This window comes from Gastrolobium bilobum, unplaced genomic scaffold (genome assembly GCF_033153095.1).
Source record: "Gastrolobium bilobum isolate Gb01-03AN ecotype WA unplaced genomic scaffold, APGP_CSIRO_Gbil_v1 utg1211, whole genome shotgun sequence".
NCBI classification, from domain to species: Eukaryota; Viridiplantae; Streptophyta; class Magnoliopsida; order Fabales; family Fabaceae; genus Gastrolobium; species Gastrolobium bilobum.
Genome location: NW_026898913.1, coordinates 275,651 through 300,060, shown reverse-complemented (window position 1 = coordinate 300,060; position 24,410 = coordinate 275,651). Strand labels below are relative to the sequence as shown.

The window sequence follows — 24,410 nt, the reverse complement described above, 5'->3', positions numbered from 1 at the left end:
CTCCCCACTACAACAACTAAACATATTGAACTAAAATAAACTACCCACGATAGCACTTACCTCGTAACTACCTAAAATCTATCCACTAACTTAAAATAAACCAACAATTTAGAAAATAATAAAATAACAAAATCGTAACATTCTCTCCCCTTAAAATTACTCTTGTCCTTAAGAGTAAGATCAAGTAATTGAATCATCTTCAATATCCACCTGATAACGCAAATTTTGTTACACTTTTCGAATTTATTTGAGTTAAATAAAAGTCTTTTAGGTCAAATTAGAATTCTAGATTTTAATGGGGTTTAATTGATTTTTGTCAGAATTTTCTAGATTTACACTACTTTCATATTTTGGCCATATCTCACTCTACAGTTGTCCGATTGACTCTGTTCTTGTTGAGTTTTGCAGATAACAGAAAGGGCTACAATTTCTATTTAATTCACTAAATCCCAATCTGGACGAGAAGTTGGTCGAAACCTGAGCCCAAGATGGACATGTTTTGCTGAAAATTTATTTTGATGTTTGGAATTAAGTTATAATTTTGAACCGAATGTACATGAGGCCGAGAGCCATTATTTCTGTTTTGTTTCCTTTTATTTAGGGTTGGATTTGTAGAGTCCGAAGCCCAGCTTGATTAGGGGTTAAAAGGGTGAGAGTAGGGACCTTGTGAAAGATCTTTCGTTTGAATTTGAATTTTATTGTTTTGAAATTAATATAATTTTCGTCTTTTCTCTCTCCTCTTTTCTTTAATCAACCCAATGGTTGAGGATTCCATGGTTGAATCCTGAGGACCTACGCCTCATTTTGAACCAAATTCATTTCTCTTCCCAACTCAGTTTGACATCGCGTGCTTGTGGGTGTTAAATCTGAGATACACGATTGCGTTCTTCAGAAAGAGATAACCATTAGATTTAATGGTTAGGTTGATTAACCCAATGAACTCAAGTTGAACGGGTTGATACTCCGCGATTACGCGAGTAGACGCGCCGTATTCGACCAAATGCTAGGTGATCGTCTAGAGAGGGGTTTCTAAGGGAATGCAAGGATTCCAATTCCATTAGGGTCAACCACGATTTGATAATTTTTTGTCGAATGATGGATATCCTTGGAATCCTAATTCTTCGGTTGGTTGCTTTTAATTTGATTATTCTTTTTTATTTTATTTTTCATTTTCGTTTAAATTGATAATCATATTAAAAACCCCCCATTTTAGTTTCCATTTTTCTTTAGTTTCCGTTTCTCCTTATTTTCTCTTTTTATTTAGTTTCCATTTTTATTTGGTTTCCGTTTTTATTTGATTCCCGTTTTCATTTAGTTTCAATTTTCATTTGGTTTCCATTTTATTTTTATTTTTATTTTTATAACTGAGCGATTAAGTTCCTTGCAAACTCCTTGAGAGACGACTTAGGTTGACGTTTTACTACAAAATTAGATTTCAATAAACCTGATTTAATTAATTTGCGTGAGTTTGACAGCTCGTGTCACCGCCTCTCCATCACTTTCGTCCATCACTGCTTTGATCGAAAATAACTTCTTGCAATGATGACCAGGAGCAAAAACCTTGTTGTAGCGAAAATATAGCCACTTTCGTTAGTCAATCGCCGAACAAAGTTAGTGTCATTTTTGGTCTTGCCATGATTGGTTGGGGCTATGAAACCTGTTGGTTTAGCATTAAAATTGTTCATTGAATAAGCTCCTCTTTATCGTGTTAACGTAGCCACCAAGACGTCCAATCGATTAGAGGATTGGTTGAACATCTCCTTGAATTGCTCCGATAAAGACTGGACCGTGTCTTCCAATTTCTAAACGCGTTTGTCCATGCCTGAGCTCTGATATCAACTGTTATGAACAAAATAAATAAAAGTAAAAATTTGACTTTATTGAGAAAGTCTGACCTCTTGCACACAATGCTTTCTTTTTTGATGATTTCTTATTCCATGTGATGAAAGTTTAAATAGACAAAGTATAATTTGAAAATAACAACTACCCACTCTAACAACTAAACATATTGAACTAAAATAAACTACTCACTATAGCACTTACCTAGTAACTACCTAAAATCTATCCACTAACTTAAAATAAATCAACAATTTAGAAAATAACAAAATCGTAACAGTACGATGCGGTCCCAAATGGGTTTGCTCACTGTTGGGTTTGCTCTTTTACTAAAGCCCAAATGGGTATTAGTATGAGAAGAGCCCAAGGAACCTAGAGCCCAATGAGCTAGGGTTTCTTGGAACCCATATAAATAGTACCTCTTAAGTTATCAGCCTCTAAGGTCTTTTTTGTGAGAAAGAGGCAAGCTCAGAATCTAATCAGTGCCCACACACTTCCCCTTCCTCCTCGAGAGATAGTTTGGAAGATCTGCCACAGTCCAGCTTCAAGGAGGTTGTTCGTGCTGCGGCGCTGAGGTGAGTTGTTCATGAAGAGGAATCCTACAAGGGAAGATTCTACACGAGACCTGCGCACCGAGAGGTAATTGTGAAACAAGGATGATTCAGTAAGCATACCAATGTACTAGGTCCTAAACTGCTTCCGCATAAATCTAAGATTTCCTTCAATTGGTATCAGAGCCTTGGCTGTACATTGGTATGTGAATCTAGTTTCACTATTCATGTAATTAGTTTTGCTTCTTGAAATGTGGCACCTAGGGTTCTAGGATTATGGTATGAATCTAGCATGTGTATTTTATAATTCATTTTCATAAAAGTTTAAATTTTAATCGGTAAAAATGCTTTAATCCATGGTTAGGGTCTCTCGTGTATTTCTCGATTTGTAACAAGGAGGCTAATCCCATATGATTAGGTTTCTTCCTTGCAGTTTTTGTTTATTTTTGGAATTTCTGTGTATTTTTTCAATATTTTATAAAAGTTCAAGATCGAGAAATCGCGAGGAAGATGCGCAGTCAGTACTGTCGGAGACTTTTCGAGGACTTACCGATCTCAGAATGGGGCGATCTATATATGGTTGGAAAGAGGACGGAAATACTAACGCAACAGTGGGTCGATCGCCACCATCGGAGCCTTCACGCTCCCCACGCGCCTCCACAAGCGTCTGAGAGTGGCTGCCACTCTCCGGCAAAGAATGGGAGAGTGAGGGAGCGTCCGGCCACGTTTTTGGGTGGTTCCGGCGGCGGTGCACTCGTCTCTATCTGGCGGTCCTTCCCCCGGGATTTCGGAATGAGTTGAGTTCGGGTGACTTCGCGGCAGGCCTGACGGCTAGGGTTCCTCTTTCGCGTCCTAGGGTTTCTCGCCAAAGGATTGGGTCTTTGGGCTTTTGGGCCCATGGAAACCCTAAAGGGGCTTGAGACAGATACTATGGGCTAGGCGAAAGTCGAATTCCAAAGTTGTATTATTCAATTTAATTTAATTTAATTTTCTTTAAAATAGGAAGGCCATGGATTAAAGTAATTATGATTTATTATTTAATGCTTTTATTGATTGGTATAAATTATATGATTGATAACATGCTTTATTGCGATAACATGCCATATAGAATAGGTGGTGTCATATTGTTGCATAACTTGTATGATTGCATGAGCATAATAGCTATTATGTCTTCAGCGACTAGTATGATAGTTATTATGGGATTATTTTGATTTTAAATCATCCTAAGAAATTAATTAATAATTATTATGATTTTTATTAAAAATCTAGATTAATAATTGAATTAATTAATTTTGGATAATTAACATCAAGACAAATACTCGTTATGGAAATTATTTTGATTTCAAATTATCCTCATAAATGATAATTATTATGATTGTTGCAATCTAGATTAATAATTAAGTCAGCTATTTGGATGATTTAAATCTAGAAAAATAATTAGAGAAAATTTCCTAAGAGAATTCTTTTATTTTGCGAGTAATTTGTGGGTTTTCTGAAATGGTCATGGAATAACACACGCTGCATACAACATTCATGTATCATGATTGTTTGGAGCACACGCTGACGTAAAGTGACCGGATTTCAGGACCTTAATGCTTTCAAAATTATGTTAAGCTTAGTGCACGTTTGTCGGCGCTCTTACTTATATAGTTTTTGAAATCAAACAAAGGATACTCTCAATTAAATAATTCTTGGAAATTAGAAAATGTTGCTTATGTTGAATGGAAGGAGATTTAAATTAAGAGATTAATTTAACCTTCAAGCGCATTATAGGACCATTAATAAAATAATCATGTGAAGTCCCATCGAATAAGCATGATTGGATTTTATTAGATTGGACTTAAATATCTATGGGAGAAGATTTAAATTAAGAAATTAATTTAAACTCCAGGCGCATTGTGGGCCTATCAATAAAATAATCATGTGAGGCTCCAACGGATAAGCATGATTGGATTTTATTGGGCCTTAATAATTTCAAAATTTTAATAAAGTATTGTACGGCCCATCGTCGATAATACTAAGTTATTAAAGATAATTTTGAAATTAAACAATGAATTCGACTGGGCTTATGAAAATTCTCAAACAAAAATGTTGAATGGGTGAAGGTTTTAAAAATTAATTAATTTTAAAACCTGCGGGCTCCATTTGTGGGTTTATTAGTGAAATGGTTATCGCTGAAGCCCCATCGGATAAGGATAATCAGATTTCATTAGATTAAATCTTAATAATTTCAAAATTTTAGTAAAGTATTGTACGGCCCATCGTCGGCAATGCTTAGACACTAAGGATAATTTTGAAATTAAACAATGGTTAATTACATTCAACTTTGGTAAAATTGTTAATCCTCCCATCGAGGCTCTGGCAATGGCACTGAAGGCCCAAATAACAATTTTGGTTTTTACAAGTGACTTGCCTATCGTAAGCCTTGTAAAGATAAACTGAAAGATTGTTAACAATAAACAAGAGTAGTTATGAGAATCTACTTGCACTTCGTTTGTTTATTGCATTATTTGTTTGTAATTGTGTGCTTTATATGTTTTTCAGAAAATATCTTAGAAATGATTTTGAGTCGAAAACCTCTAGATGGTACCAACTATGAGTAAGTGAAAAGCAAATTTTTTGATATTGTTCTAAAACATAGAAGCTAAAATTTGTCCTGACAATGTGAGGGCCATAGCAACCTGCAGAGAATGCGTCTAAGGAAACTAAGATGCATTTCTCAGATTGGGAAATGGCAGATATGGTAGTTCGCTGCTATATTATTGTCAGTCTTTCCAAATACTTGCAGAAGCAAGTGCACATGATTAAGAGTGGAGTAAAAATGCTTCAGACTCTTAATGACATGTTTGCTGCGTCTAGCAGCTCTGCTAGACAGAATGCAGTCGGTGCAGGTTTTGCTAAGAGTCTTGTTAAATCCAAAGGGAAACCCAAGGGTGGTAACAAGAACAAAATGACTTGGTTATCAGTTGTCAAACCAGTTGCTATGAAGAAGCCGCAAGGCAAGTTCTTCAAGTGCAGACTGAAGGGATACTGAAAGAAAAATTGCCCAGAGGTGATGAAAAGAACCTGACATGGGCATATCAAGGCCTGATCAGTGAATGAATTATTGATTCAGGAATCACTGATTATGTTTGTTACTCTTTGTAGTAGTTCAAACATGGCATACTTGTCAGCAATGGACATAGATATTTTAAGCTTGAAATTGGGAACTTGGGTCTGCATTTGCAGTAGGACAAGTTATTAATAAGACTATGATTTTGGGTGACTGTTTATTTGTTCCAGATTTCAAGAGGAATTCAATTTTTGTTAGTTGTTTTGGTTAAAACATGGGTTGACAATGCAATTGATTCCTCAGTTACATTTCGAAGTTCATCTTCGTCTTGTTTTTTCTGGTACATTGTTTAAATAGTCTTTATTACCTTTGTCCTATACCCCCTAAATTTTTGTGTTGAATGGAAAGGATGACGAACAAGGATTTTCACCAAAGAAATAAAAGTTTCAAATGAAACATAACTTTGGCCTTTGTGATTGAGTCACATTATCTCAAGTAGAGAATATGTTTTAGTTAAAAGAGGGACTGAAAGTTCAATAATCTTTTAACTAACAGCTACATGCTAGTCCTATTTGGAAGGTAAAGTGGCCAAGCAATCCTACAAGGGCCAAAAAGGTTTGCGCAACTATTCAAATGGAATTGGTACATACTAAAGTATGTGGACCACTTAGCGTTCAAACCAGAAGAGGTGATGAGTACTTCATTATATGAATGTTTACTCTGGATTTGGATAGATGAACCAAGTGCGCCATAAGTCTAAAGCTTTTGGAAATTTCCAAGAGGTTTAGTCTGAGGCAGAAAAGCATGAAGGTGTTCAAATCAAAACACTTTGGTCTAATAAAGTGTTTGGCTACCTGTCTGGTAATTTCAGGTCTTACCTGATTTAAGAGGGGATAGTTTTCGTAACTGTCAACTCTAAGAACGCGTTAGTTGAATGAAGTTGCAGTATGCAAAAATCAAACATTTCTAGACTTGGTGAAGATCATGTTCAGTTATTCATCTTTGCCAATGTTGTTCAAGGGAGATGCCTAAGAGAAGGAAATCTACCTTCTTAACTTGGTTCCGTCAAAGTTTGTTGTAAAGACACCTAAAGAATTATGGAAAGGGTGCAAGCCCAGATCAAACCATATTCGGATTTAGGGTGCTACGGCACACGTCTTACAACAGCAGTCAAATGAGATGGAATCTTGTATGGAAGAGTCCATATCTTTTGGCTACCCTAAGAGAACTAGGGATGATTTCTTATTTAGTCTTAAGGACAAGATAATCTAAGTGAGCACTCACATGATTTTCTTAAAGGAGGACTAGATAAGAAATTATAAGCTCTTAAGTTAGGTTATTCTTGATGAGATTTATCTCAGATCAAGAATTTCCAGAATCTCTAGAAGCTTCATCCACTGTTCCCTTGATTGTTCAAGAGGGGATAGATATATCTCTAAGTGAACAAACAAGAGAACCATGATTGGAAATTCAACATGATAATATATAAGTGAAACTAGTAGAAATATTAGTATCACATGTAAAGGAACAATATCAAGGATAAGTGGGAGAGAACCTTGTTAACTCTCAAGTTGTCTCTTGTTGAGTGATATTGATCCTACTAGTTACGATAACGCACTAGAAGATGTTGTTGATCAAGTGTTGCTCAGGCTATGAACAATGAGATAAAATACTTGTATTTCAACTCCGTTCGGTCCTAGTAAAGACACCAAGAGGGGTAAAACCCATAAGGTGCATGTGGACATAAAAGGCAAAGAGAGGATGGACAGAAAGGTGAAAACCTTCAAAGCTAGCTTGGAGGCATTTTTTGCCAGACGCCATGCTTGAATCTATCCAGATTCTCTTAGTTGCTATAAGTCTCAATTATGAGATTTCATTTTGGGAGTTGGATGTCAGGATATCTACATACAACAACCAAAAGGGTTTATAGCAAATAAGTAGGAACACACGGTATGCAAGTTGTGAAAGTCTATTTCATAGACTTAAGCAAGCATCCAGGTCTTGAAACATCATTTTTGATCAGGTTATCAAAATTTTGATTTTGAGAGAACCTTGATGAATGATGTGTATTTGTATGTAAAGGATACAACGGAAGACAATAGTTTTTCTGGTACTTTATGTATATGATATGCTCCTTATTAGAAACAATGTGGAGGTAATATCAAGCATAAAGAGTTGGCTAAGTTAGTGTTTTGGTATGGAAGTACTGGGGAAGCCAATTATATTCTTGGTATAAAACTCTTATGAGACCGGAAGAATAAGTTGTTGGCATTACCTCAGGCTACTTACATTGACAAAACTCAAAATTCAACATGAGAATTCTAAGAGAAGAATTATAATTCTCAGATGTGGAATTCATCTTCCTAAGGAGTGACCAAAGACTTCTAAGAAGGAAGAATGCATGAGCAAGATATCTTATGCTTTGGCAAAGGTAGACTCACGCATATCATGTTGGGCGTTAAACCAGACATCTGTCACGTAGTGGGAGTAGTGAGATAGTACCATTTTGAACCTAGAGGAATACTAGATTATTGTTAAGCATGTACTCAAGTATCTTTGGAGAACGAGAGATTATATGCTGGTATATTCTAGTGGGAGTCTTGAAAAGCTGAGTTTTCAAAAATTCAGTTATTTCAAGTGGATATTGACTCAAGAAAATCAACCTCGAGCTATGAGTTTTTCACTAAACTCAGATAACATTAGAGGTGGATCTTGCAGACCCAGTTACTAAGAGTTTGCCTGAACTTGTGTTCGAGAGGCATGTTACTTCTTTGGGTCTTAGGAGGATCCCAGACTTGCATTAAGCAAGTTTGAGTTATTGGTTTCATTGTGCTCTTGGAGTAAGACGATGAAACAATAAAATAATTTTCTGAATTTCATAAATAAGGTTTTATTTATTTATTTTGCGCACTATTTACAAACATAAAGGTCCGGATCAATTTGTGTAGTATATGATCATATGGATACGTTCATGGAGGACATGATCATAGGTTCTCACAATTGATGAATGGAGTCACATCCGTTAAATAAAGTTGGGCACTTTATTTAGGCTGCAATATTTTATGAAATGGTTTTGTCCGAATCATTGTAAAATATTGGTGTGAATTAACATTCACATTGAAAGGATCAAGGACAGATTTGATTAAGGTTGTTTTTCTGTCATAAGGTATCAAATCTCCAGTTAACTATAGTTATGTGATTGCTCTTAATCCTGAGTTTATTATAAATAGGTAATCAAATAGTTTTCATTCTTTGATTTACCAACGGGTGAGGTTCGATCTATTGACGACCAATAACTCGGTATTTTGGGAGTGAGATTATTTGATTATCGGTATTTATGAGATAAACAACATGAAATTTGTAGGATATGTCCCCTTGATATGTTTCGGTACTTGGATATTAAAGACACTGGCCAGTGCATGTAATCCATCAGAGAAACTATCATAGTCAAGAGAATAAATAATTGATTGAGTTACAGAAAACTTGTCAATCAATTATAGACATTCTACAAAGGGGCGATGCATATTCATGTTATAAGTGTTGTTAATCTTGGAGTTCAAGTTCGGGCTTTTAGTGGAGTAGCACCGAATTAGATAATCATTCGTTGATTATCAGGAGCCTTGATTAATAACAGATGGTAGATCCCCAAGCTAGCTTGAGACAAGGGATGGGGTATTTTTCGGATAGATGATGACTTATGGGTTACATGATCTTGGGTTTTACGACTCAAGTTTGTATCCAAAAGAGCAAGTGGGAGATTGTTGGGTTTGCTCTTTTACTAAAGCCCAAATGGGTATTAGTATGAGAAGAGCCCAAGGAACCTAGAGCTCAATGAGCTAGGGTTTCTTGGAACCCATATAAATAGTACCTCTTAAGTTATCAGCCTCTAAGGTCTTTTTTGTGAGAAAGAGGCAAGCTCAGAATCTAATCAGTGCCCACACACTTCCCCTTCCTCCTCGAGAGATAGTTTGGAAGATCTGCCACAGTCCAGCTTCAAGGAGGTTGTTCGTGCTGCGACGCTGAGGTGAGTTGTTCATGAAGAGGAATCCTACAAGGGAAGATTCTACACGAGACCTGCGCACCGAGAGGTAATTGTGAAACAAGGATGATTCGGTAAGCATACCAATGTACTAGGTCCTAAACTGCTTCCGCATAAATCTAAGATTTCCTTCAAATTATACCATATTTACGCCATGTATGCCGATTTTCTCCAAGTTGCTCGAATGTGCCATATGAAAGTATGTTACAAATCATATATTATTAATTTGCAAATTTAGTTTTATTAATTGAGACATGGAATGATTGGCTCTAAGATTCAATTTCTTAGCAATCTTTGACTTTAGATCGTGTAAGGTCTATCTCCTTTGGTTTTACTCTCAAAACGTCTACCCTGCAATATCTTCATATATTTTACCATTGTACTATATGATTGCGTAAATTGAACTCTTTATATAGAAGAGAATAGGGAAGACTATGGGAATATTTGTAATAAAGAGATGAGAGAAATTGGTAGAATGAGTGATATATAGGTATTTATAGGAGGGGGAGTTGGTTAGTTTGTTGCGACTGAAATGAGTGCCCTAAGAGAAGGAGAATTCAGACTTGCTCCGCAGGGTGATGTTCGCAGAACTAGTTTTAGAGAAAACTCTAATTTAGTTCCGGGCGATCTGCGGAACTGGTAGCGGAAAAAAATTGAATTTCGAGCCAGTTCCATGGGGTGATGTTTAGTTGCTCACGATACTAGTTTTCCCTTAAAGATAAATAAAAAATAAAACACAACTTTATTTGGTGGTAGGCTGCGAAACTAAATTTCTCACACCGAAAAATAATTTTTTGGATGTACGAAATGTAAAACATATATATAATTACAAAGTCCCCAAATGAGTGAAACAACCCATATAATTCTTCTCTTAGGAAAGGGTAAATTAAAAGTTTCTGTGCTTCGTTAAATAATAACTCTATATTTTTTTGGTGTATGGTTAATAAACTCTAATTTAATATAAAAAAATAAAGCAGTTGATATTTGAGAAGATTAAATTTAATTGTGAAAAAAATAAAATAAATTGATTTTTGAGTATAAGTCATTAAATTTAGAGAGAGAGAAATTAAGGTAAAAAGAAAATTTAAAATAAATTATTTTAGAAGAATAGCTTTCAAAGACTGATACAGCAAAACAATTTGAAAGAAAAAGGTAAATTCTATTGGAATTTTGCAGAAAATACCTTAAAAAAATTATGAATGTAAAAAATGGACCAGGTAGATGTAAGCCCCGTTCTGTTAGTCGCGAAGACAATTATGAATGTCTGTGACATCGGCCAAACTCCTTCGGCGGATTATGCATAGGCTCCACACCTGTCTCAGCCCCTCACACATCAGTGTGAGCAGTGTGAGACGCAATATTCAGCTCGAAGTAAACCTTATACCAGGCCTGCATCTCTGCAGAATGGGGCCGGGGGACTTTCCTGAGCCCAACTTAATTGCATGGGCCCCTTCACATCATCTAAACCAACGGTCGTGTCCACAGATTCTGTGACTTTCACTATATAAAAGACTTAAAATCTTTTCAATTTACCGATGCGGGGCTCCTTTCATAGTTCTTCTAATATGTCCCGTGAACTGACAGCATGATACTATATTGATAACTCCTAATATTCTGTGACTTACTTGTCACCCATTCATGATATACTATAATGATTATTACTCTACTCCTTAATAGTATTATTATCATAGTTTGGGATTTATTTACATGCTGACAATCATGCAATTCGTTTACCTTATTTTTCCGTGATCCGAGGAGGGGGCCAAGGGAGGCATTCTTTGCTGTTATGTTATGGATTTTATGTATTTTAGGCTTGTAAACTGAATTTATTTAGTAACTCAAAGACTTGCACTGCTGTCTTTTTTTTATGCAGGGCAGTGTATATGCTTTATTTGATTGAAAGGGCAAAGTAAGTGCTTGGATTTTTCTGCCACTCGTACATCGTTCATCTTTTTATATAACATGGTCTACGGATTGTGAATGGAAAGAATCTTGGGATACACCAATCCAAAAGCTAGCTCAAAGGGTGGGAGTGTCCAAGGCCTTATAAAGGTCACATTAGTGGCACATACAACCAATGTGGGACTATATATCTCAACATGTCCCCTCACGCAAGAGCCCTTTGGGCTAGAAGCGTGGAATTGCACAGGCCCAATTTTTGGTTTACCTTTGTGCTTTTTATTTTAATTCCACTTTTTAAAGCGGGGGACGGGTGAGGTAAAGAACCTTGGATACACCACCCCAAAAACTAGCTCAAAGGGTGAGACTGCCCAAGACCTTATAAAGGCCACATTAGTGGCACATACAACCAATGTGAGACTATATATCTCAACAGTGAATGTTATTGGAATTGCTATGGGAGATACCTATTACATGGTTTACGGATTTGGGAAGAGCTTTTATAACGAATTTTTTTTTTTATAATGAAGAAAAAAGTTAAAAACTAAAAGTTTTTAGGAGGAGTTTTTTTTAAGCTCGTATCTGTTGTTTTTCTTAAATTGTATGCTTTTTTAAATGAAGAGTGATAAAGATAGGGAAAGAGAGATAATTTTTTTGAAATATGTGCTTTTAAGCTAAATTTTTTATGTAATTTCCAAACAGTTTTTAACTTATTTTTTTTTTAAACTCGTTTTTTTAGCTTTAGCTTATAAGTAGGTTTTAGCTCAAAAATAAAAGGATCTGTGAGTTTCTCCTTTACGGATGTATGAGCGACTAATTGGACATGTCTTTTTTGAAAATTTGTTTATCTGTGATTTATTATATGTTGTATTATGTCTTTTTTTCTCGTGTGGCCATTCGATCATAGCTTTTTTTTTTTTTTTTTTTTTTAAATAAAGAGGGGCTAAGCCCCAATTTAATTTCTGATGTGAAGGAGGAGAACCCCAAGTATTGTAATTACGAACCACCAAGCCAGTTCCAAGTAATAACTTCCATTCTTGCGGTTCCGTTGCACTTTTTCTATATTTTCCCCTTTGCACCTTTTCCTCGTTAATTTGTCCATATTGTTCTACAAAAAATAGAATCGTGTATTAAAATATTTATAATGCACGCATGTCATTATATCATATCAACATAAAAAAAAATAAAAAAAAATACTTTTTTAATTTAATAATTTCAACCTTTTATATCATATCAATTTGTTTTTGTTTTTTTTTTGAATAAACTCAAAGATATTCTTCGGCCGTAACTGAAGACTAATCTCTATGGAGTACTGTTAAACTTTTTCGAAGACAACTCTCCAAAATTTCTTTTTTTTTTTATTCTCAAAATTAAAACTCAAAATCTGTGTTTAAAAGGCTTATGCCCTTATCACTTGTGCCAAAAAAATTTAGTACCAACTTATGCTTTACATCATATCATGTAAAGTACAATTTGCCGTGGCAAATACCTTTTAGCTTGGAAAAAAAAGTTGTACATTTTATTTTCACTTTACAATAATCAAAGAAAAACATTTTCATCTTGGCAAAGTAGTTCTCTGAATAATACAAAATTAGGGACAAAGGCATGTTTGAATTCTGTTTTCAAAACAGTTTTTTAATTTAAAAAAGAAAATAAAAAAACTTGTAAATAATACCTGTTACGTAAAAATGATTCCAAAAATTATATTTTTTTTAGTTTTTAAATCAAATTTAGAAAATATATTTTAATTGTTTCTATTTTGTGTTTTAATTTTTAATTTTTAAAAAAAATAGAAAACACTCATTTTATTGACTACTCTACAAAATAATTTAAAAAAAAATTAAAACACAATAAAATATCCTCATATTTTATGTGCAAGAAATAAAGGTCACCTCGTGTATTTTTATTGATCTTTGTAATTACATTTTTCACATTTGATATGCCTACAAAATTATTTTTTGTGGAGTTGTTTGGATCCGGCCCTATCTCCCAAGGAACTGTCTCCCCCGCCTGCCCGCTTGCCCGCCCGCTTTTACCAGTTCTGCAAATCTCTTTTTGGGAACTCTTTATTTTTTTGAAAAAACCAATATGGCTAATTAGGATTGACAAAACGGGTCAACCCGACTTGACCCGGCCTAATCCGTTTGTAACCCGAGAAAAATGAGCTGAGATAGGATTGACTCGAAAAAAAAAACAAGCCAGAAATTCTAACCCGAGCCGAGTTAGAGTTGACTCATGAATTTTCTCAAAAAATGAGAAAAGAAAAAGTCTATGTGCCGAAGGTGCTCACACTTCCACAACTTTGCCTTTTTGGTGCAAATCCACCATCCTTGCAGCAAAAGTCGTATATTTCCCAACAAGAGCAGCCCACACCATCAACATCAAACCTCTACATGTGCCTCACCAACACTCCCGGTCATTTTATTTCTTTTACTCAACTTGTAACCTCAATTTAGGTGGCTATGAATTATTGGAGCCAATGGAATTTCAGATGGAAAGGTATTGCATATCAGTGGAAAAACAACATCTAGGAAGCAAAGTGTTGGAACACGCAGTAGATAGTCTCGCGTACCATTTTATGGGTGCTTAGTTGACCCGTTTGACCTACGGATCGGCTCGATTTTTTTCGAGCTGGCTCCGAGTTGTCAGCACATTTTTTGCCATTCCAACCCGTCTTATTTTTTGTGGGTTACAAATCAACTCGATAGATTGACTCAATTTATCCATCCCTATTGCTGACACCATCCCACGTAATTGGTTTGAAATTCAGTTTTTTCCGGTTATCAATTTCGCGGGCCACTCAGGGTAATTAATTTTTTTTATACCAATTTTGCTGCTCACCTTGTGAAATTGATTTGAATTTTAATTTTTTTTCTTTCCTAATATCAGTTCTACGGTCCCCTTTGGGAACTTACCACACCAAGTGGCGTAATCTCAAACATCCAGGCCCCATAACCCTCTTTATAAATTCCTCATTCTCTCTCAGTCACTTGTTTCCTAGAATAAATTTTCCTAATTATCCCACTTCTCAAAATCTTTCTCCCATTACCAATTTCTATAAATCTACTCCAAGTCAAGGTATCTCTCATTACTAATTTTTGTACATTTTTTTGGTAGATAATCTGGAGATATCCACACACAATCTCTTCTAACTATCTTATTATCGAAGTACAATCTCTAAAGCTAGATTCTCATTTAAATAGATGGTGCATTAAGCCACTGTCACCGAAAGAAGAGTGAAACTAATCCCTCTTACCAAGTCAAGATATCTCTCTCTATCAATTTTTGTTAGTTTGTTATGAGTTGGTTAGTTTGTTGGACTGAAATGAGTGCCCGGAAAGAAGGGGGGTGCAGGACCGTATCTGAAAAGAAAAAAAAAATAGAAATTCAAACTTGCTCCACATGATTATTTTTAAAATCCTAAGAAAGTCTGCTTGGACAAATTAAAATGCCAGTTTGGTAGGTTTATTTTTGTAAAATGGACGAGGTAGATGTAAATAGACCGTAGACCCATTCATATAATCTAAACAAATGCATCGTTGTGAGTTTGTAACTTTCTTTATATAAAAGCCTTGAACCTTTTATATACCGATTGGGCTTTCGTAGTTCTTCTAACACTTTGAAGAAAGCACAAACAGAGGTGCAAAATATGTCCCATGAACTGACAGCAGCTCTTGAAATCAGTGATAGCTTACAAAGAGAATTAATTGACATCTACAAAAGGGCTGAAACCATAACTGAGGATTTGAAGGAAGAATTACTTGTTTGAACAAAGATCTACAAACTTTGGAGAAGCAAGTCTCAAAAGACGAGTAATTGGGTGAGGAAATAGCTTCTGCTGCCAAGGATGAGGTATTGCGCTTGAAGAGGCAGATAAGCTCTTTAAAAGTTGCTGTTAACAACGAGTAATTGCAGAAAGATGAAGGTGAAAACAAGGACACGGTAAATGCCCGGAAGAATATCAGAAGAAGCAAGGCTAAACCTCCAATAACGTAGTGAAACTGGAGAGCTTTCTAAAAGGAAAAATTTCAATTAAGAGAACGTTATCCTGTAAGAAATTATTTGGAAGGCAGTTGATGTTGCACTTTATTCACATCACTTCGGAATGCAAACATTTCCATGTTGCAGTAGTAGCATTGTACAAATGAAACAACACAGTAGGAATTGTTGCCTGTGAATGCAGTTTTTGTCTTTTCTCGAAATTGTTCGAACCTACATAGTTTTTAAGTTTCTGTATTCCTTAAAGTGGACAAAAAATAAAATAAAAAATAAAATGGTAAACGACCAATTAGAGGAAACATGTAGCTTTTAAAGGAGATGTTAAAATTACAACACATACAAAGGGAATTGATTCAAATGGTAGATGTTAAGCGTGGTTTATTCAAAAAAAAAAAAAATAAAAAAAAAAAATTATAACACATCTACTCGCTTAAGTGCATATTAATTTTTTTTGTCTTTAGAGCATTGTCAAAACGACCAATAATAGAGGTAAACGACACATGGAGTTTGAACTTGCTTGGTGCAAATTCTCTTTCCAAAATATCATCATCTCTCCATCCCCATTCCCCACCCCCACTTCCTTGTGTCGTCGATCTCATTCATTCTTTCCTCGATTAGGTTTTCGGTACAAATCACAACCTGTCAGATTGTGCCTCCGCTTCATCCGAATCTCACGGTCTTGCAAGAAAGTAGGAATCTTCTCCCCCGTTTTTCAAATTCGAACTGTCTTGATTTTCGAATACTATGGTGATTTTTTTTTTTCATCAATAGTTATCCCTTTCAGAACCCAAATCTGAGTGCACATGAAGCGTGGCTTGAGCTGGAAGCTTTTTTTAAGAGAACTGGGGTTTCTAAATTTGATTGCTTTTTTTAATATTGGGAAGTGGGTAGCAATGCAATAGTTTTAGGGGGATTAGGGTTTGATTCGTTTTGAAGGTGAAAGAAGGGATTTAGGAGGATTGGGATTGTGACGCTGACGCCGTCATGTTCTTTGGTTCGGTGATATGGGACCCTTGTCTTATTGTTGCTCAAATTGTTTGCATCCAATGCTTGTACTACATCACTCTCGGCTTGTTCTTGTCCATTCTAGTTGGAACTCACGTATCTAGGATGAGCCTCGTTTATTTCTTCGATTTTGTTACCATCACTACTTCTACCCTCACTGGTTGGTGTGTCATTGCTTCTTTTTTCTTCACCTCCATTGCAGGGTAAAACTTCCATCTTACTTAACTTGCTGGCTATTGATAACTCCTAATATTCTGTGACTTACTTGTCATCCATTCATGAGACTATAATGATTATGACTCTACTCCTTAATAGTATTATTATCATAGTTTTGGATTTAATTACATGCAATTCGTTTACCTTATTTTTCCGTGATTATTTCGGGCCGAGGAGGGGTCCAAGGGAGGCATTCTTTGCTGTTATGTTATGGATTTTATGTATTTTAGGCTTGTAAACTGAATTTATTTAGTAACTCAAAGACTTGCACTGCTGTCTTTTTTTATGCAGGGCAGTGTATATGCTTTATTTGATTGAAAGGGCAAAGAAGTGCTTGGATTTTTCTGCCACTCTGTACATCGTTCATCTTTTTATATGCATTGTCTATGGGGGTTGGCCTTCCTCTATAACATGGTGGATTGTGAATGTTATTGGAATTGCAGTGATGGCTCTGCTAGGTGAATATCTGTGCATCAGGCGTGAACTCCGGGAGATACCGATAACACGATATCGTTCAAGTAAGAACTTTCTCCTTTATGGATGTATGAACGGCTAATTGGACATGTGTTATTTGAAAATTTGTTTATCTGTGATTCATTATATGTTGTATTATGTCTTTTTTTTGTTCTATGCTTTACTTCAGAAGTATGTCAAAGTAAAATGTTAGGCAAGCATTTAACATCACAACAAGCTGTTGTGCTACCCTTTGATTTCTTTCTCTCTTTTGTTCTCTTTTTTTACTTGGAATGTTTATGCCCGGAGAGAACATTAATTTATGCATTGTGCTTTACATTGTCGTGTCAATTTGATTTTCTTATTGTATACTGTGAGAGGTGCTGTCTTTCTGAGTTAACATCATTCATTTATTAAGATTTTTTTTATTTTTAATATTGGGATTATGTGGACATTATCATGTGTTGCCTAGCAGTAAGTTAATATCTTACCAAATACATGTTGTCATGTTGACTATTCCTGTAATTTAATACAGTCTATTTCCTTGCAGATGTTTGATTGGCGTAAGTAAATTGACTCTCGAAGTCAAGAAAAAGTTGTGATACAGGAGAACTACATTTTCCTTTGTATTCTTCGTTAGTTGCTGTAGAGTTAAACATATATAACTCAACAAGCCTAGGTAGACCATTTTTCAGGAAAGTCCGATAGTTGTGTAAGATGATCTTATTCTTTTTCTCACCCCACCCCTCCTTACTTTTAACCAAGATCATCTGCTTATTCTATTCTTTTTACCCTTTTGTGAGTTCTTGGATCTGTTTCAAATCTTGGAAATATAATTGTGTGCCATAACTTGAAATGATGTTGTTATGTCAGAACGCAGAATGGACTTCCTAGACTTTCTTTTAACTTCTTAATTGATCGATAAATTTGTAACTCATTTGTCTTTCTCTGTTTAGTTTTATTGGTAGTTTCACTTTTTCACTATAACTTCTTGGTGTAGGGTGTTAACCTGTAAGCATCTTGTAAAAATTCCTGTTTGTTGTGTACGATTACCGAAAGCATTTGTGCATTTCATAGTTCGCCTTGATACAGATCTTTATAGGTTTTCTTGCCTGAGATTGTAAGATTTGAATGTTCTCCTTGCCTTCAAATGTTAATACTTATATGTGGGTGATCAATTGAGGGCTGAGCTGAGGCATTAAACTAAGTCTCCGTTAAATCTTGGAAGTGCATGTTGATGTCATTGCTTCATCTCCCACCTTAAAAGATAATATCTACTACATGTTTGTTGATTTCCCTTTTGTCTTGGTAATAAAGCTTGTTTAAGTGAGGACTGAAAACTACTACAGACAATTGATTAACTCATGGGCAGGTTAAATTCCTCATATTTAATGTTCATCGAAGGCCGTGCTTCTGCTAACGAGCCCCACTTATATTAATATGAGGTTCACGATATTCTTCTTCTTTAGAAAAACATTAACTGCAAGTGGGTTTGAACCTTATTGAAATTTATTTAAATCTTTCAATCATTTTTTAACACGCTGTGGGTTTGAACTTTCTTACGAATTATTCATATTCTTTACTTCTTTCCTGGCATAATCAATCCCGACTTCTTATTTACAGGCTTGCTGCATCTGCATACGTATCATGTCATCGTGACAGAAAAGTTGCCTGAATAGAAAACTATGTTTATATATTATATTCTTTCTTTGTTCTTCCGTTAAAAGTTATATTCATATTTCTCACTCAAATATTTTACATGAATAACATGTCTCTCTTGGATGCTCTTTCCGTCTAACAAAAGACAAAATTGCTAAAGAAGCAGAAAATATAAGTGACCGGCAGGATCATCCTTGTTTTTGAACTAATATTGGTTTAGGGTTTCTACTAGCTGAAATTAGACTGTCCCAGAGACATAAAGAAGAGCATATCTCGCAGGCAAAAACTCCGGAGTTAAGAGTTTATCACCAAAAGTTGGATAGATGGTTCCTGTAATATCTCTTTCTCATGTCCTAGAATGCCATTCATGGAAAATCAAGGCTGAGCTTTCCAGGATGATGAAATGTCAGCCACAGCTTCTCCCACTGTAAGATATACTCCTGTTAATCCAAAGGAATCCAAAATTTTTGACATGTGTAACTTTTCCATCACATTTCCAACAGGATTTGCCAACACCAGCTGCAGTAGCCAATTGTAAATGTTGGGATTAGAAAGAAAACAATGATATTCTTTAGTCCTTCTGAAATGTCAATAATTAGTGTCTGTACCTGAAGTGATCTTTTCTCCAGCATCTTTCTAAGTTCACATAAAGTGTCAAGCCCACTTGTGTCTATGGCTGTGACAGCTGAGAAAACAATGTTGTTAAGTCAAAACATGCCCGAACCTTAACTAACTAATGTTGTAAGTCCAGTGAAATATGTACCTGTCATGTCCAAAATTATGCACTTCAATGAATTTTCATTATTTACTTTTATACGCTCTTCCTCTTCTCTAACCCATCTCAGTATCCTGTGGCAGGAGAAGCTCTCAATCATATGAAATCATGGATTCACTCAAAGCAATATACTGAAATTCACGAATTGACATTCTAGAAATCTGCTAAATAACCTTTCTTGAAGGTAAGTTGAATTAGCAAAATAGATTGGAGACTCAACAGCCAGAACGAGAAATGAAGGAACTCTTAAAGCTTCTTTGTATTGGTTTAGGTTGTGAAACAATTGTGTTCCTGGTATATTCCCCAAAACCAAAGTATTTGGTCGAGAGACATGAAGGAGGATCTTGAAGACTGATATGGCAACCTGAAGGTTTTGGCCAAGACAGTTGGTATTAATCACATAGCAATAGCAGTATCATACACTATATTTCAGCTTTGTAATGACAGGAAACAGCTTAATGAATTATCAGCTTACCGCTATACCAAGGCCTAAAGGCACTGAAATGAATAAAACCCCAAAAAAGGAGCACAAACAGGCCACGAAATCAAGTTTGTCAACCTTCCACAATTTATATGCAGCTTGATAATCTATTAGCCCAATCACAGCAGAGATGATAATGGCTGCTAATACAACATTTGGTGTATAATAGAACAGAGGCATCAGAAACAGAAGGGTCACTAGAACAGCCGCAGCCATGATTATATTTGAAACTGTTGTCCGTGCACCCGCATTGTAGTTAACAGCTGATCGAGAAAAGGATCCTGCAAGTATATTTTTAAAAAAAGAATATAGACTTTCTCAACATTGATGCTATTAATATAACTAGTCATATGGTCAAATACTCAAATTAGAGGAGAATTATTACCTGTTGTGACATAGCATGAAGAGCACGAGCCAGCCATGTTCATAAGACCAATAGCCATCATTTCTTTATTTCCATCCACCTGGTAGTTCTTTAGTGCTGCAAATGTTCTACCTACTGCAATTCCTTCCTGAAACATAAGAAATTTGGCTGAATATGAGTAACATGTAGTTGAGTATAAAGGCATATATATATATATATATATATATATATATATATATATATATATATATATATATATATATATATAAGGATAGGATTCTTTCACACCGGTGTGAAATTTTGAAATTTGACACCAAATTTTAACCTTTGATTTCCGCTAATCAACGGTTATTATTTATTGGGAATTAATATTAATTAATAAGTTTGATTCCCAATGAAGGATAACTGTTGATTGGCGGAAATCAAATATAAGGATTTAAATTTAACATCGTTGTCAAATGATTCTGTCACTATATATCAACATAAGAAATTTGGTTGAATATGAGTAAGTAACATGTAGTTGAGTATAAAGGCACATTGACCAACAGACAAAAGTGTTACTAGTTTTGGGTCAGCTTACAGTGAGAGATAAGATCCCTGTGACAATGCCGGTTTTGATGGCAACAGCTAAGTTAGGACCATTGAAGTATAACATGTTTGATGATGGTGGATTAAGGCCCTTTGGTAAGTACCCGATCTGCCGGAGAATAGACAGGAGTACTTATTAGTTAGAGAACTTATATTTGTGCATCTCTTATGTGTTAAAAAAGAAAGAAAAAAAACAACGATCAAGTATCTTTCTTACAACTGCAATTTTATGAGTCTTATTTTTCAGAAGGAAGACTAAAAGGGTTGATAAAATAACTGATGTCAATGGGGCAGCTGCTGAAACCCAGAATAGTTTTGGTTTCTTCAAGCTCTGTTGCAATGATTCAAAACTGTCAGGTCTTAGACAATAAATGAATAGCCAAAGCGAATGACAGTGGATTCAATAAATGTGTTTATCTAAGATAGAGAAATTTACAATGTGCCTTGTTGTCAGCAGGAGGACCAGGAAGCCGAATCCCAGAAGAATGGTTTGCCATGACCACTGCACAAGTTACTCAAATATGTTAGTGAACTTGCATGTATTTACGCGTAAACTTGCAACACTAGGACAAGAACCTTTCATTTAAAAGCAACCCTTAATTCCCTAGCTCTTCAGTTCATGGTAGGATTATTTGAAGGAAGAAAAATTGACTATAAAACTTTTGCTATGGTTCTCCAAGAAAAAATGAATTGGAATATGATTCTTTAATACAAATCTCCAAGAAAGCATATCTAAAAAGAAATAGCTATCCTTAGCTTAGCAATCTTGGAGTGCAATAATAGCCTTAATTCTTAAAAAAGAATCAGTGCTATCAGAATGTTTGAAGGAGTCGTGTCGTGGGGAATAGTTATTTTATTTTCTAGGTGGCTTTACAGAGTATTAGCCTTCACCTATAAAAACATCAAAACAATAATTGATTTTTTATGGCTGTTTTTGTTTCTTTAATTTCTCAACTTTACTCGTATTTCAAAACCAAGAAATTATGTTTCAAATCAATAAAAAATGGGAAAAATGTTTGTACTCTTAAAGGACATAACTTATATCATTTCACTCTCACAAAGAGGTGAGATCCACACCTTTTATAATTTTTTGTCCACTCTCTCTCATCTTTTATCTATCTTTTTCTCTCACTTAAAATGACACAAATTTACATCCTTTAAAATGATACACATTTTTCCCATAAAAAATTGATTTAATTTAGAGATCAAGTTTTAATGTTTTATATTTATACAAAAAAAAAAGTTTTAATGTTTTATACTATTGCAAAGAATTCGAACTAATTTATAAATCAAGTTTTAATTGTTGTCCTTGCCAAGAATAGGTTAAATGATTTAATTAATATAGACAAATACATCAATTCCGAAAATTAATATCATATAAAATCCAATCTAATCCAACCAAATTCAAATGGGTTTCTAGTTGTTTTACAACACTGTTTATAAGAGTGTGCAAAATAACCCAAAAACTAAATCAAACCATAAACCAAACCGAACCGCCCTTAAAATAATTGGTTTTTAAAAAATAGTTTATGAACCGAACCCGTTTTTAAAGAATCAGTTCATAAACCGAACCGATTTTTAAAATCAGATTAAGAACCGAACCATTTTGAACTGAACTGAACTGAACCGAACTGTTTTCAAACCGAACCAAATTGATTTTTATAACTTTATTTCTTAAATTTTAAATTTTTTTCTTTTCAAAATAGGGTCGATCCGAACTGGTTCCGAACCGTTTCCAACCAAACTGAACCACTTCTGAATTGAAATAGTTTTGAACCGAATCATTTAAATCAATTCGGTTCAATTTTTCAAAAAATTTAGTTCGGTTCGACTCATGCACATCCTTACTGTGTATAAAAAATTTCATTTATATACCAACTTAATTCCTAAAATATTTTATTCCAAGCATTCTTAAATTGTAAATTGCGAATAAATATGATGCTTGTCTTGTGGTGTAGTTGTGTACCTCGTCTCTTTGCTTGAAAACAGAGATCAATACAGGAACTATTTGCATCTTGCTAGTAAAGTGCACTATTCCAAGTAACCCTTTCAGTTGCTGCAATGACACAATGATCGCAGCACCTGCCATGAAACCCACTAGTGTCGCCTTCGAGAGAAAATCAATTAAAAAGCCTAACCTGTATAGAGAGAATCCAGGGTTAAATTAATCATGAAATATTTAAGTAAATAACAAGATGATGCAAGATTTCATTTAATACCTGAATATACCCAAAGAGGCTTGGAATAAACCAGCAAAGAAAGTGGCAGTGAAAGCCAATTGCAGATAGAGAATTGGATCTCGAGTGTAAGAAACTGCCTCACTCAACATTGATCCCATAACCAAAGAAGCAATTGAAACAGGTCCAACACCAAGATGTCTAGAACTCCCAAGCAGTGAGTATATCATTGGGGGCACAAAACTAGAATCTGCACCAGTTGAAAACGTTACTTCAGATTCAAACATACATCATCATATTTACAATAAATCTAGTACCACGCGGAAACAGTAAATACTAACATAATCCAACAATAGGTGGCAAATTTGCAAGCTTCGCATAACTGATTCCCTGCAAAGAAGACACAGTTTAAAATATTTAGACATGTTATGATAATTCTGAAATATGAATGAATATATATAAGAACAAGTACATATATAAATATATAAATTATGATAAAGTTTAGACCTGAGGAATGGCAAGGCTAGCAATGGTGAGGCCAGAGATGATGTCAGAGCGGAGAAGGGTAAGGTTGTATTCAGGACCCCACTGGAAAATTGGGAAGAAGTATTGAAGGCCAATAAGCAATTTCATGAACCAAGTTTGGTTCTTGAAACGGTGGAGAGGGTCATCAGGGAAGAAGATTTCGGAGAGTCTTTGTCTTAGTTTCTGGAGTGTGGTTCTATGTGGTGGCAACCGCACTGTGTGGATTTCCAATGGTGGCATTGGTATCTCTTCTTGGATTTTTATGGTGGTTGTTTCATGGTGATCAAAGTGCTCTACTCTGTTGGAGTTCACACCCATTGCTTCTTCTTTTATTTTTTATTTTTTGCGGTTTCTCTTGCCTTCAAACACACCGTGAAATGCCAATTTATAGAGAGGGAAACAGAATTGAAGCGAAGACAAACAAGTCACTGTTGGCACATTGGTTGGTGGTTCATGTCTTAGTTATTGGGCACTTGTTATTGCCACGTGTAGGGCCACCTTCGTCACTTCGTATAATGTTGTAGGTTATTGTTACCGTACTTTCGTTTTTCTTGTTACACTTTATACATTTGTTAATGATTAACGAAAGGTTTGGATTTATCATTTAACATCACACAAAAAAAAGTTTCTTAGACATATAATATTTTGTGGAGTTTACACTTTTTGAAACAAAAAAAAAAACTACACACGCAAAACGAATCTCTATAACGTTACACAATTACTTTTCCTACAACATAACTCTTATAAAACTCATCATTCATACTTATAATGCTTAACTAGTTGATGGTTTT

At 35.1% G+C, this 24,410-nt stretch overlaps 2 protein-coding genes across 2 annotated transcripts; one reads left to right on the top strand and one right to left on the bottom strand.

The window, feature by feature from the left end:
* The first annotated feature begins 15,940 nt into the window (after positions 1–15,940).
* LOC133285337 (uncharacterized) lies at positions 15,941–17,737 on the top strand. The gene is made up of 3 exons (XM_061482544.1): positions 15,941–16,584; positions 16,889–17,115; positions 17,601–17,737. Exons 1-3 carry the CDS (start codon positions 16,361–16,363, stop codon positions 17,606–17,608), a joined length of 459 nt encoding a protein of 152 aa, XP_061338528.1. The 5' UTR covers positions 15,941–16,360; the 3' UTR covers positions 17,609–17,737.
* Positions 17,738–19,074: 1,337 nt separating this feature from the next.
* LOC133285336 (probable sulfate transporter 3.4) lies at positions 19,075–23,937 on the bottom strand. The gene is made up of 13 exons (XM_061482543.1): positions 23,602–23,937; positions 23,436–23,484; positions 23,137–23,344; positions 22,884–23,055; positions 21,354–21,419; positions 21,135–21,248; positions 20,910–21,026; positions 20,351–20,477; positions 19,960–20,246; positions 19,658–19,848; positions 19,473–19,558; positions 19,318–19,394; positions 19,075–19,228 (listed from the first exon to the last, which is right to left on the bottom strand). The coding sequence occupies exons 1-13, from the start codon at positions 23,935–23,937 to the stop codon at positions 19,085–19,087; spliced, it is 1,974 nt and encodes a 657-aa protein (XP_061338527.1). The 3' UTR covers positions 19,075–19,084.
* Positions 23,938–24,410: the final 473 nt, after the last annotated feature.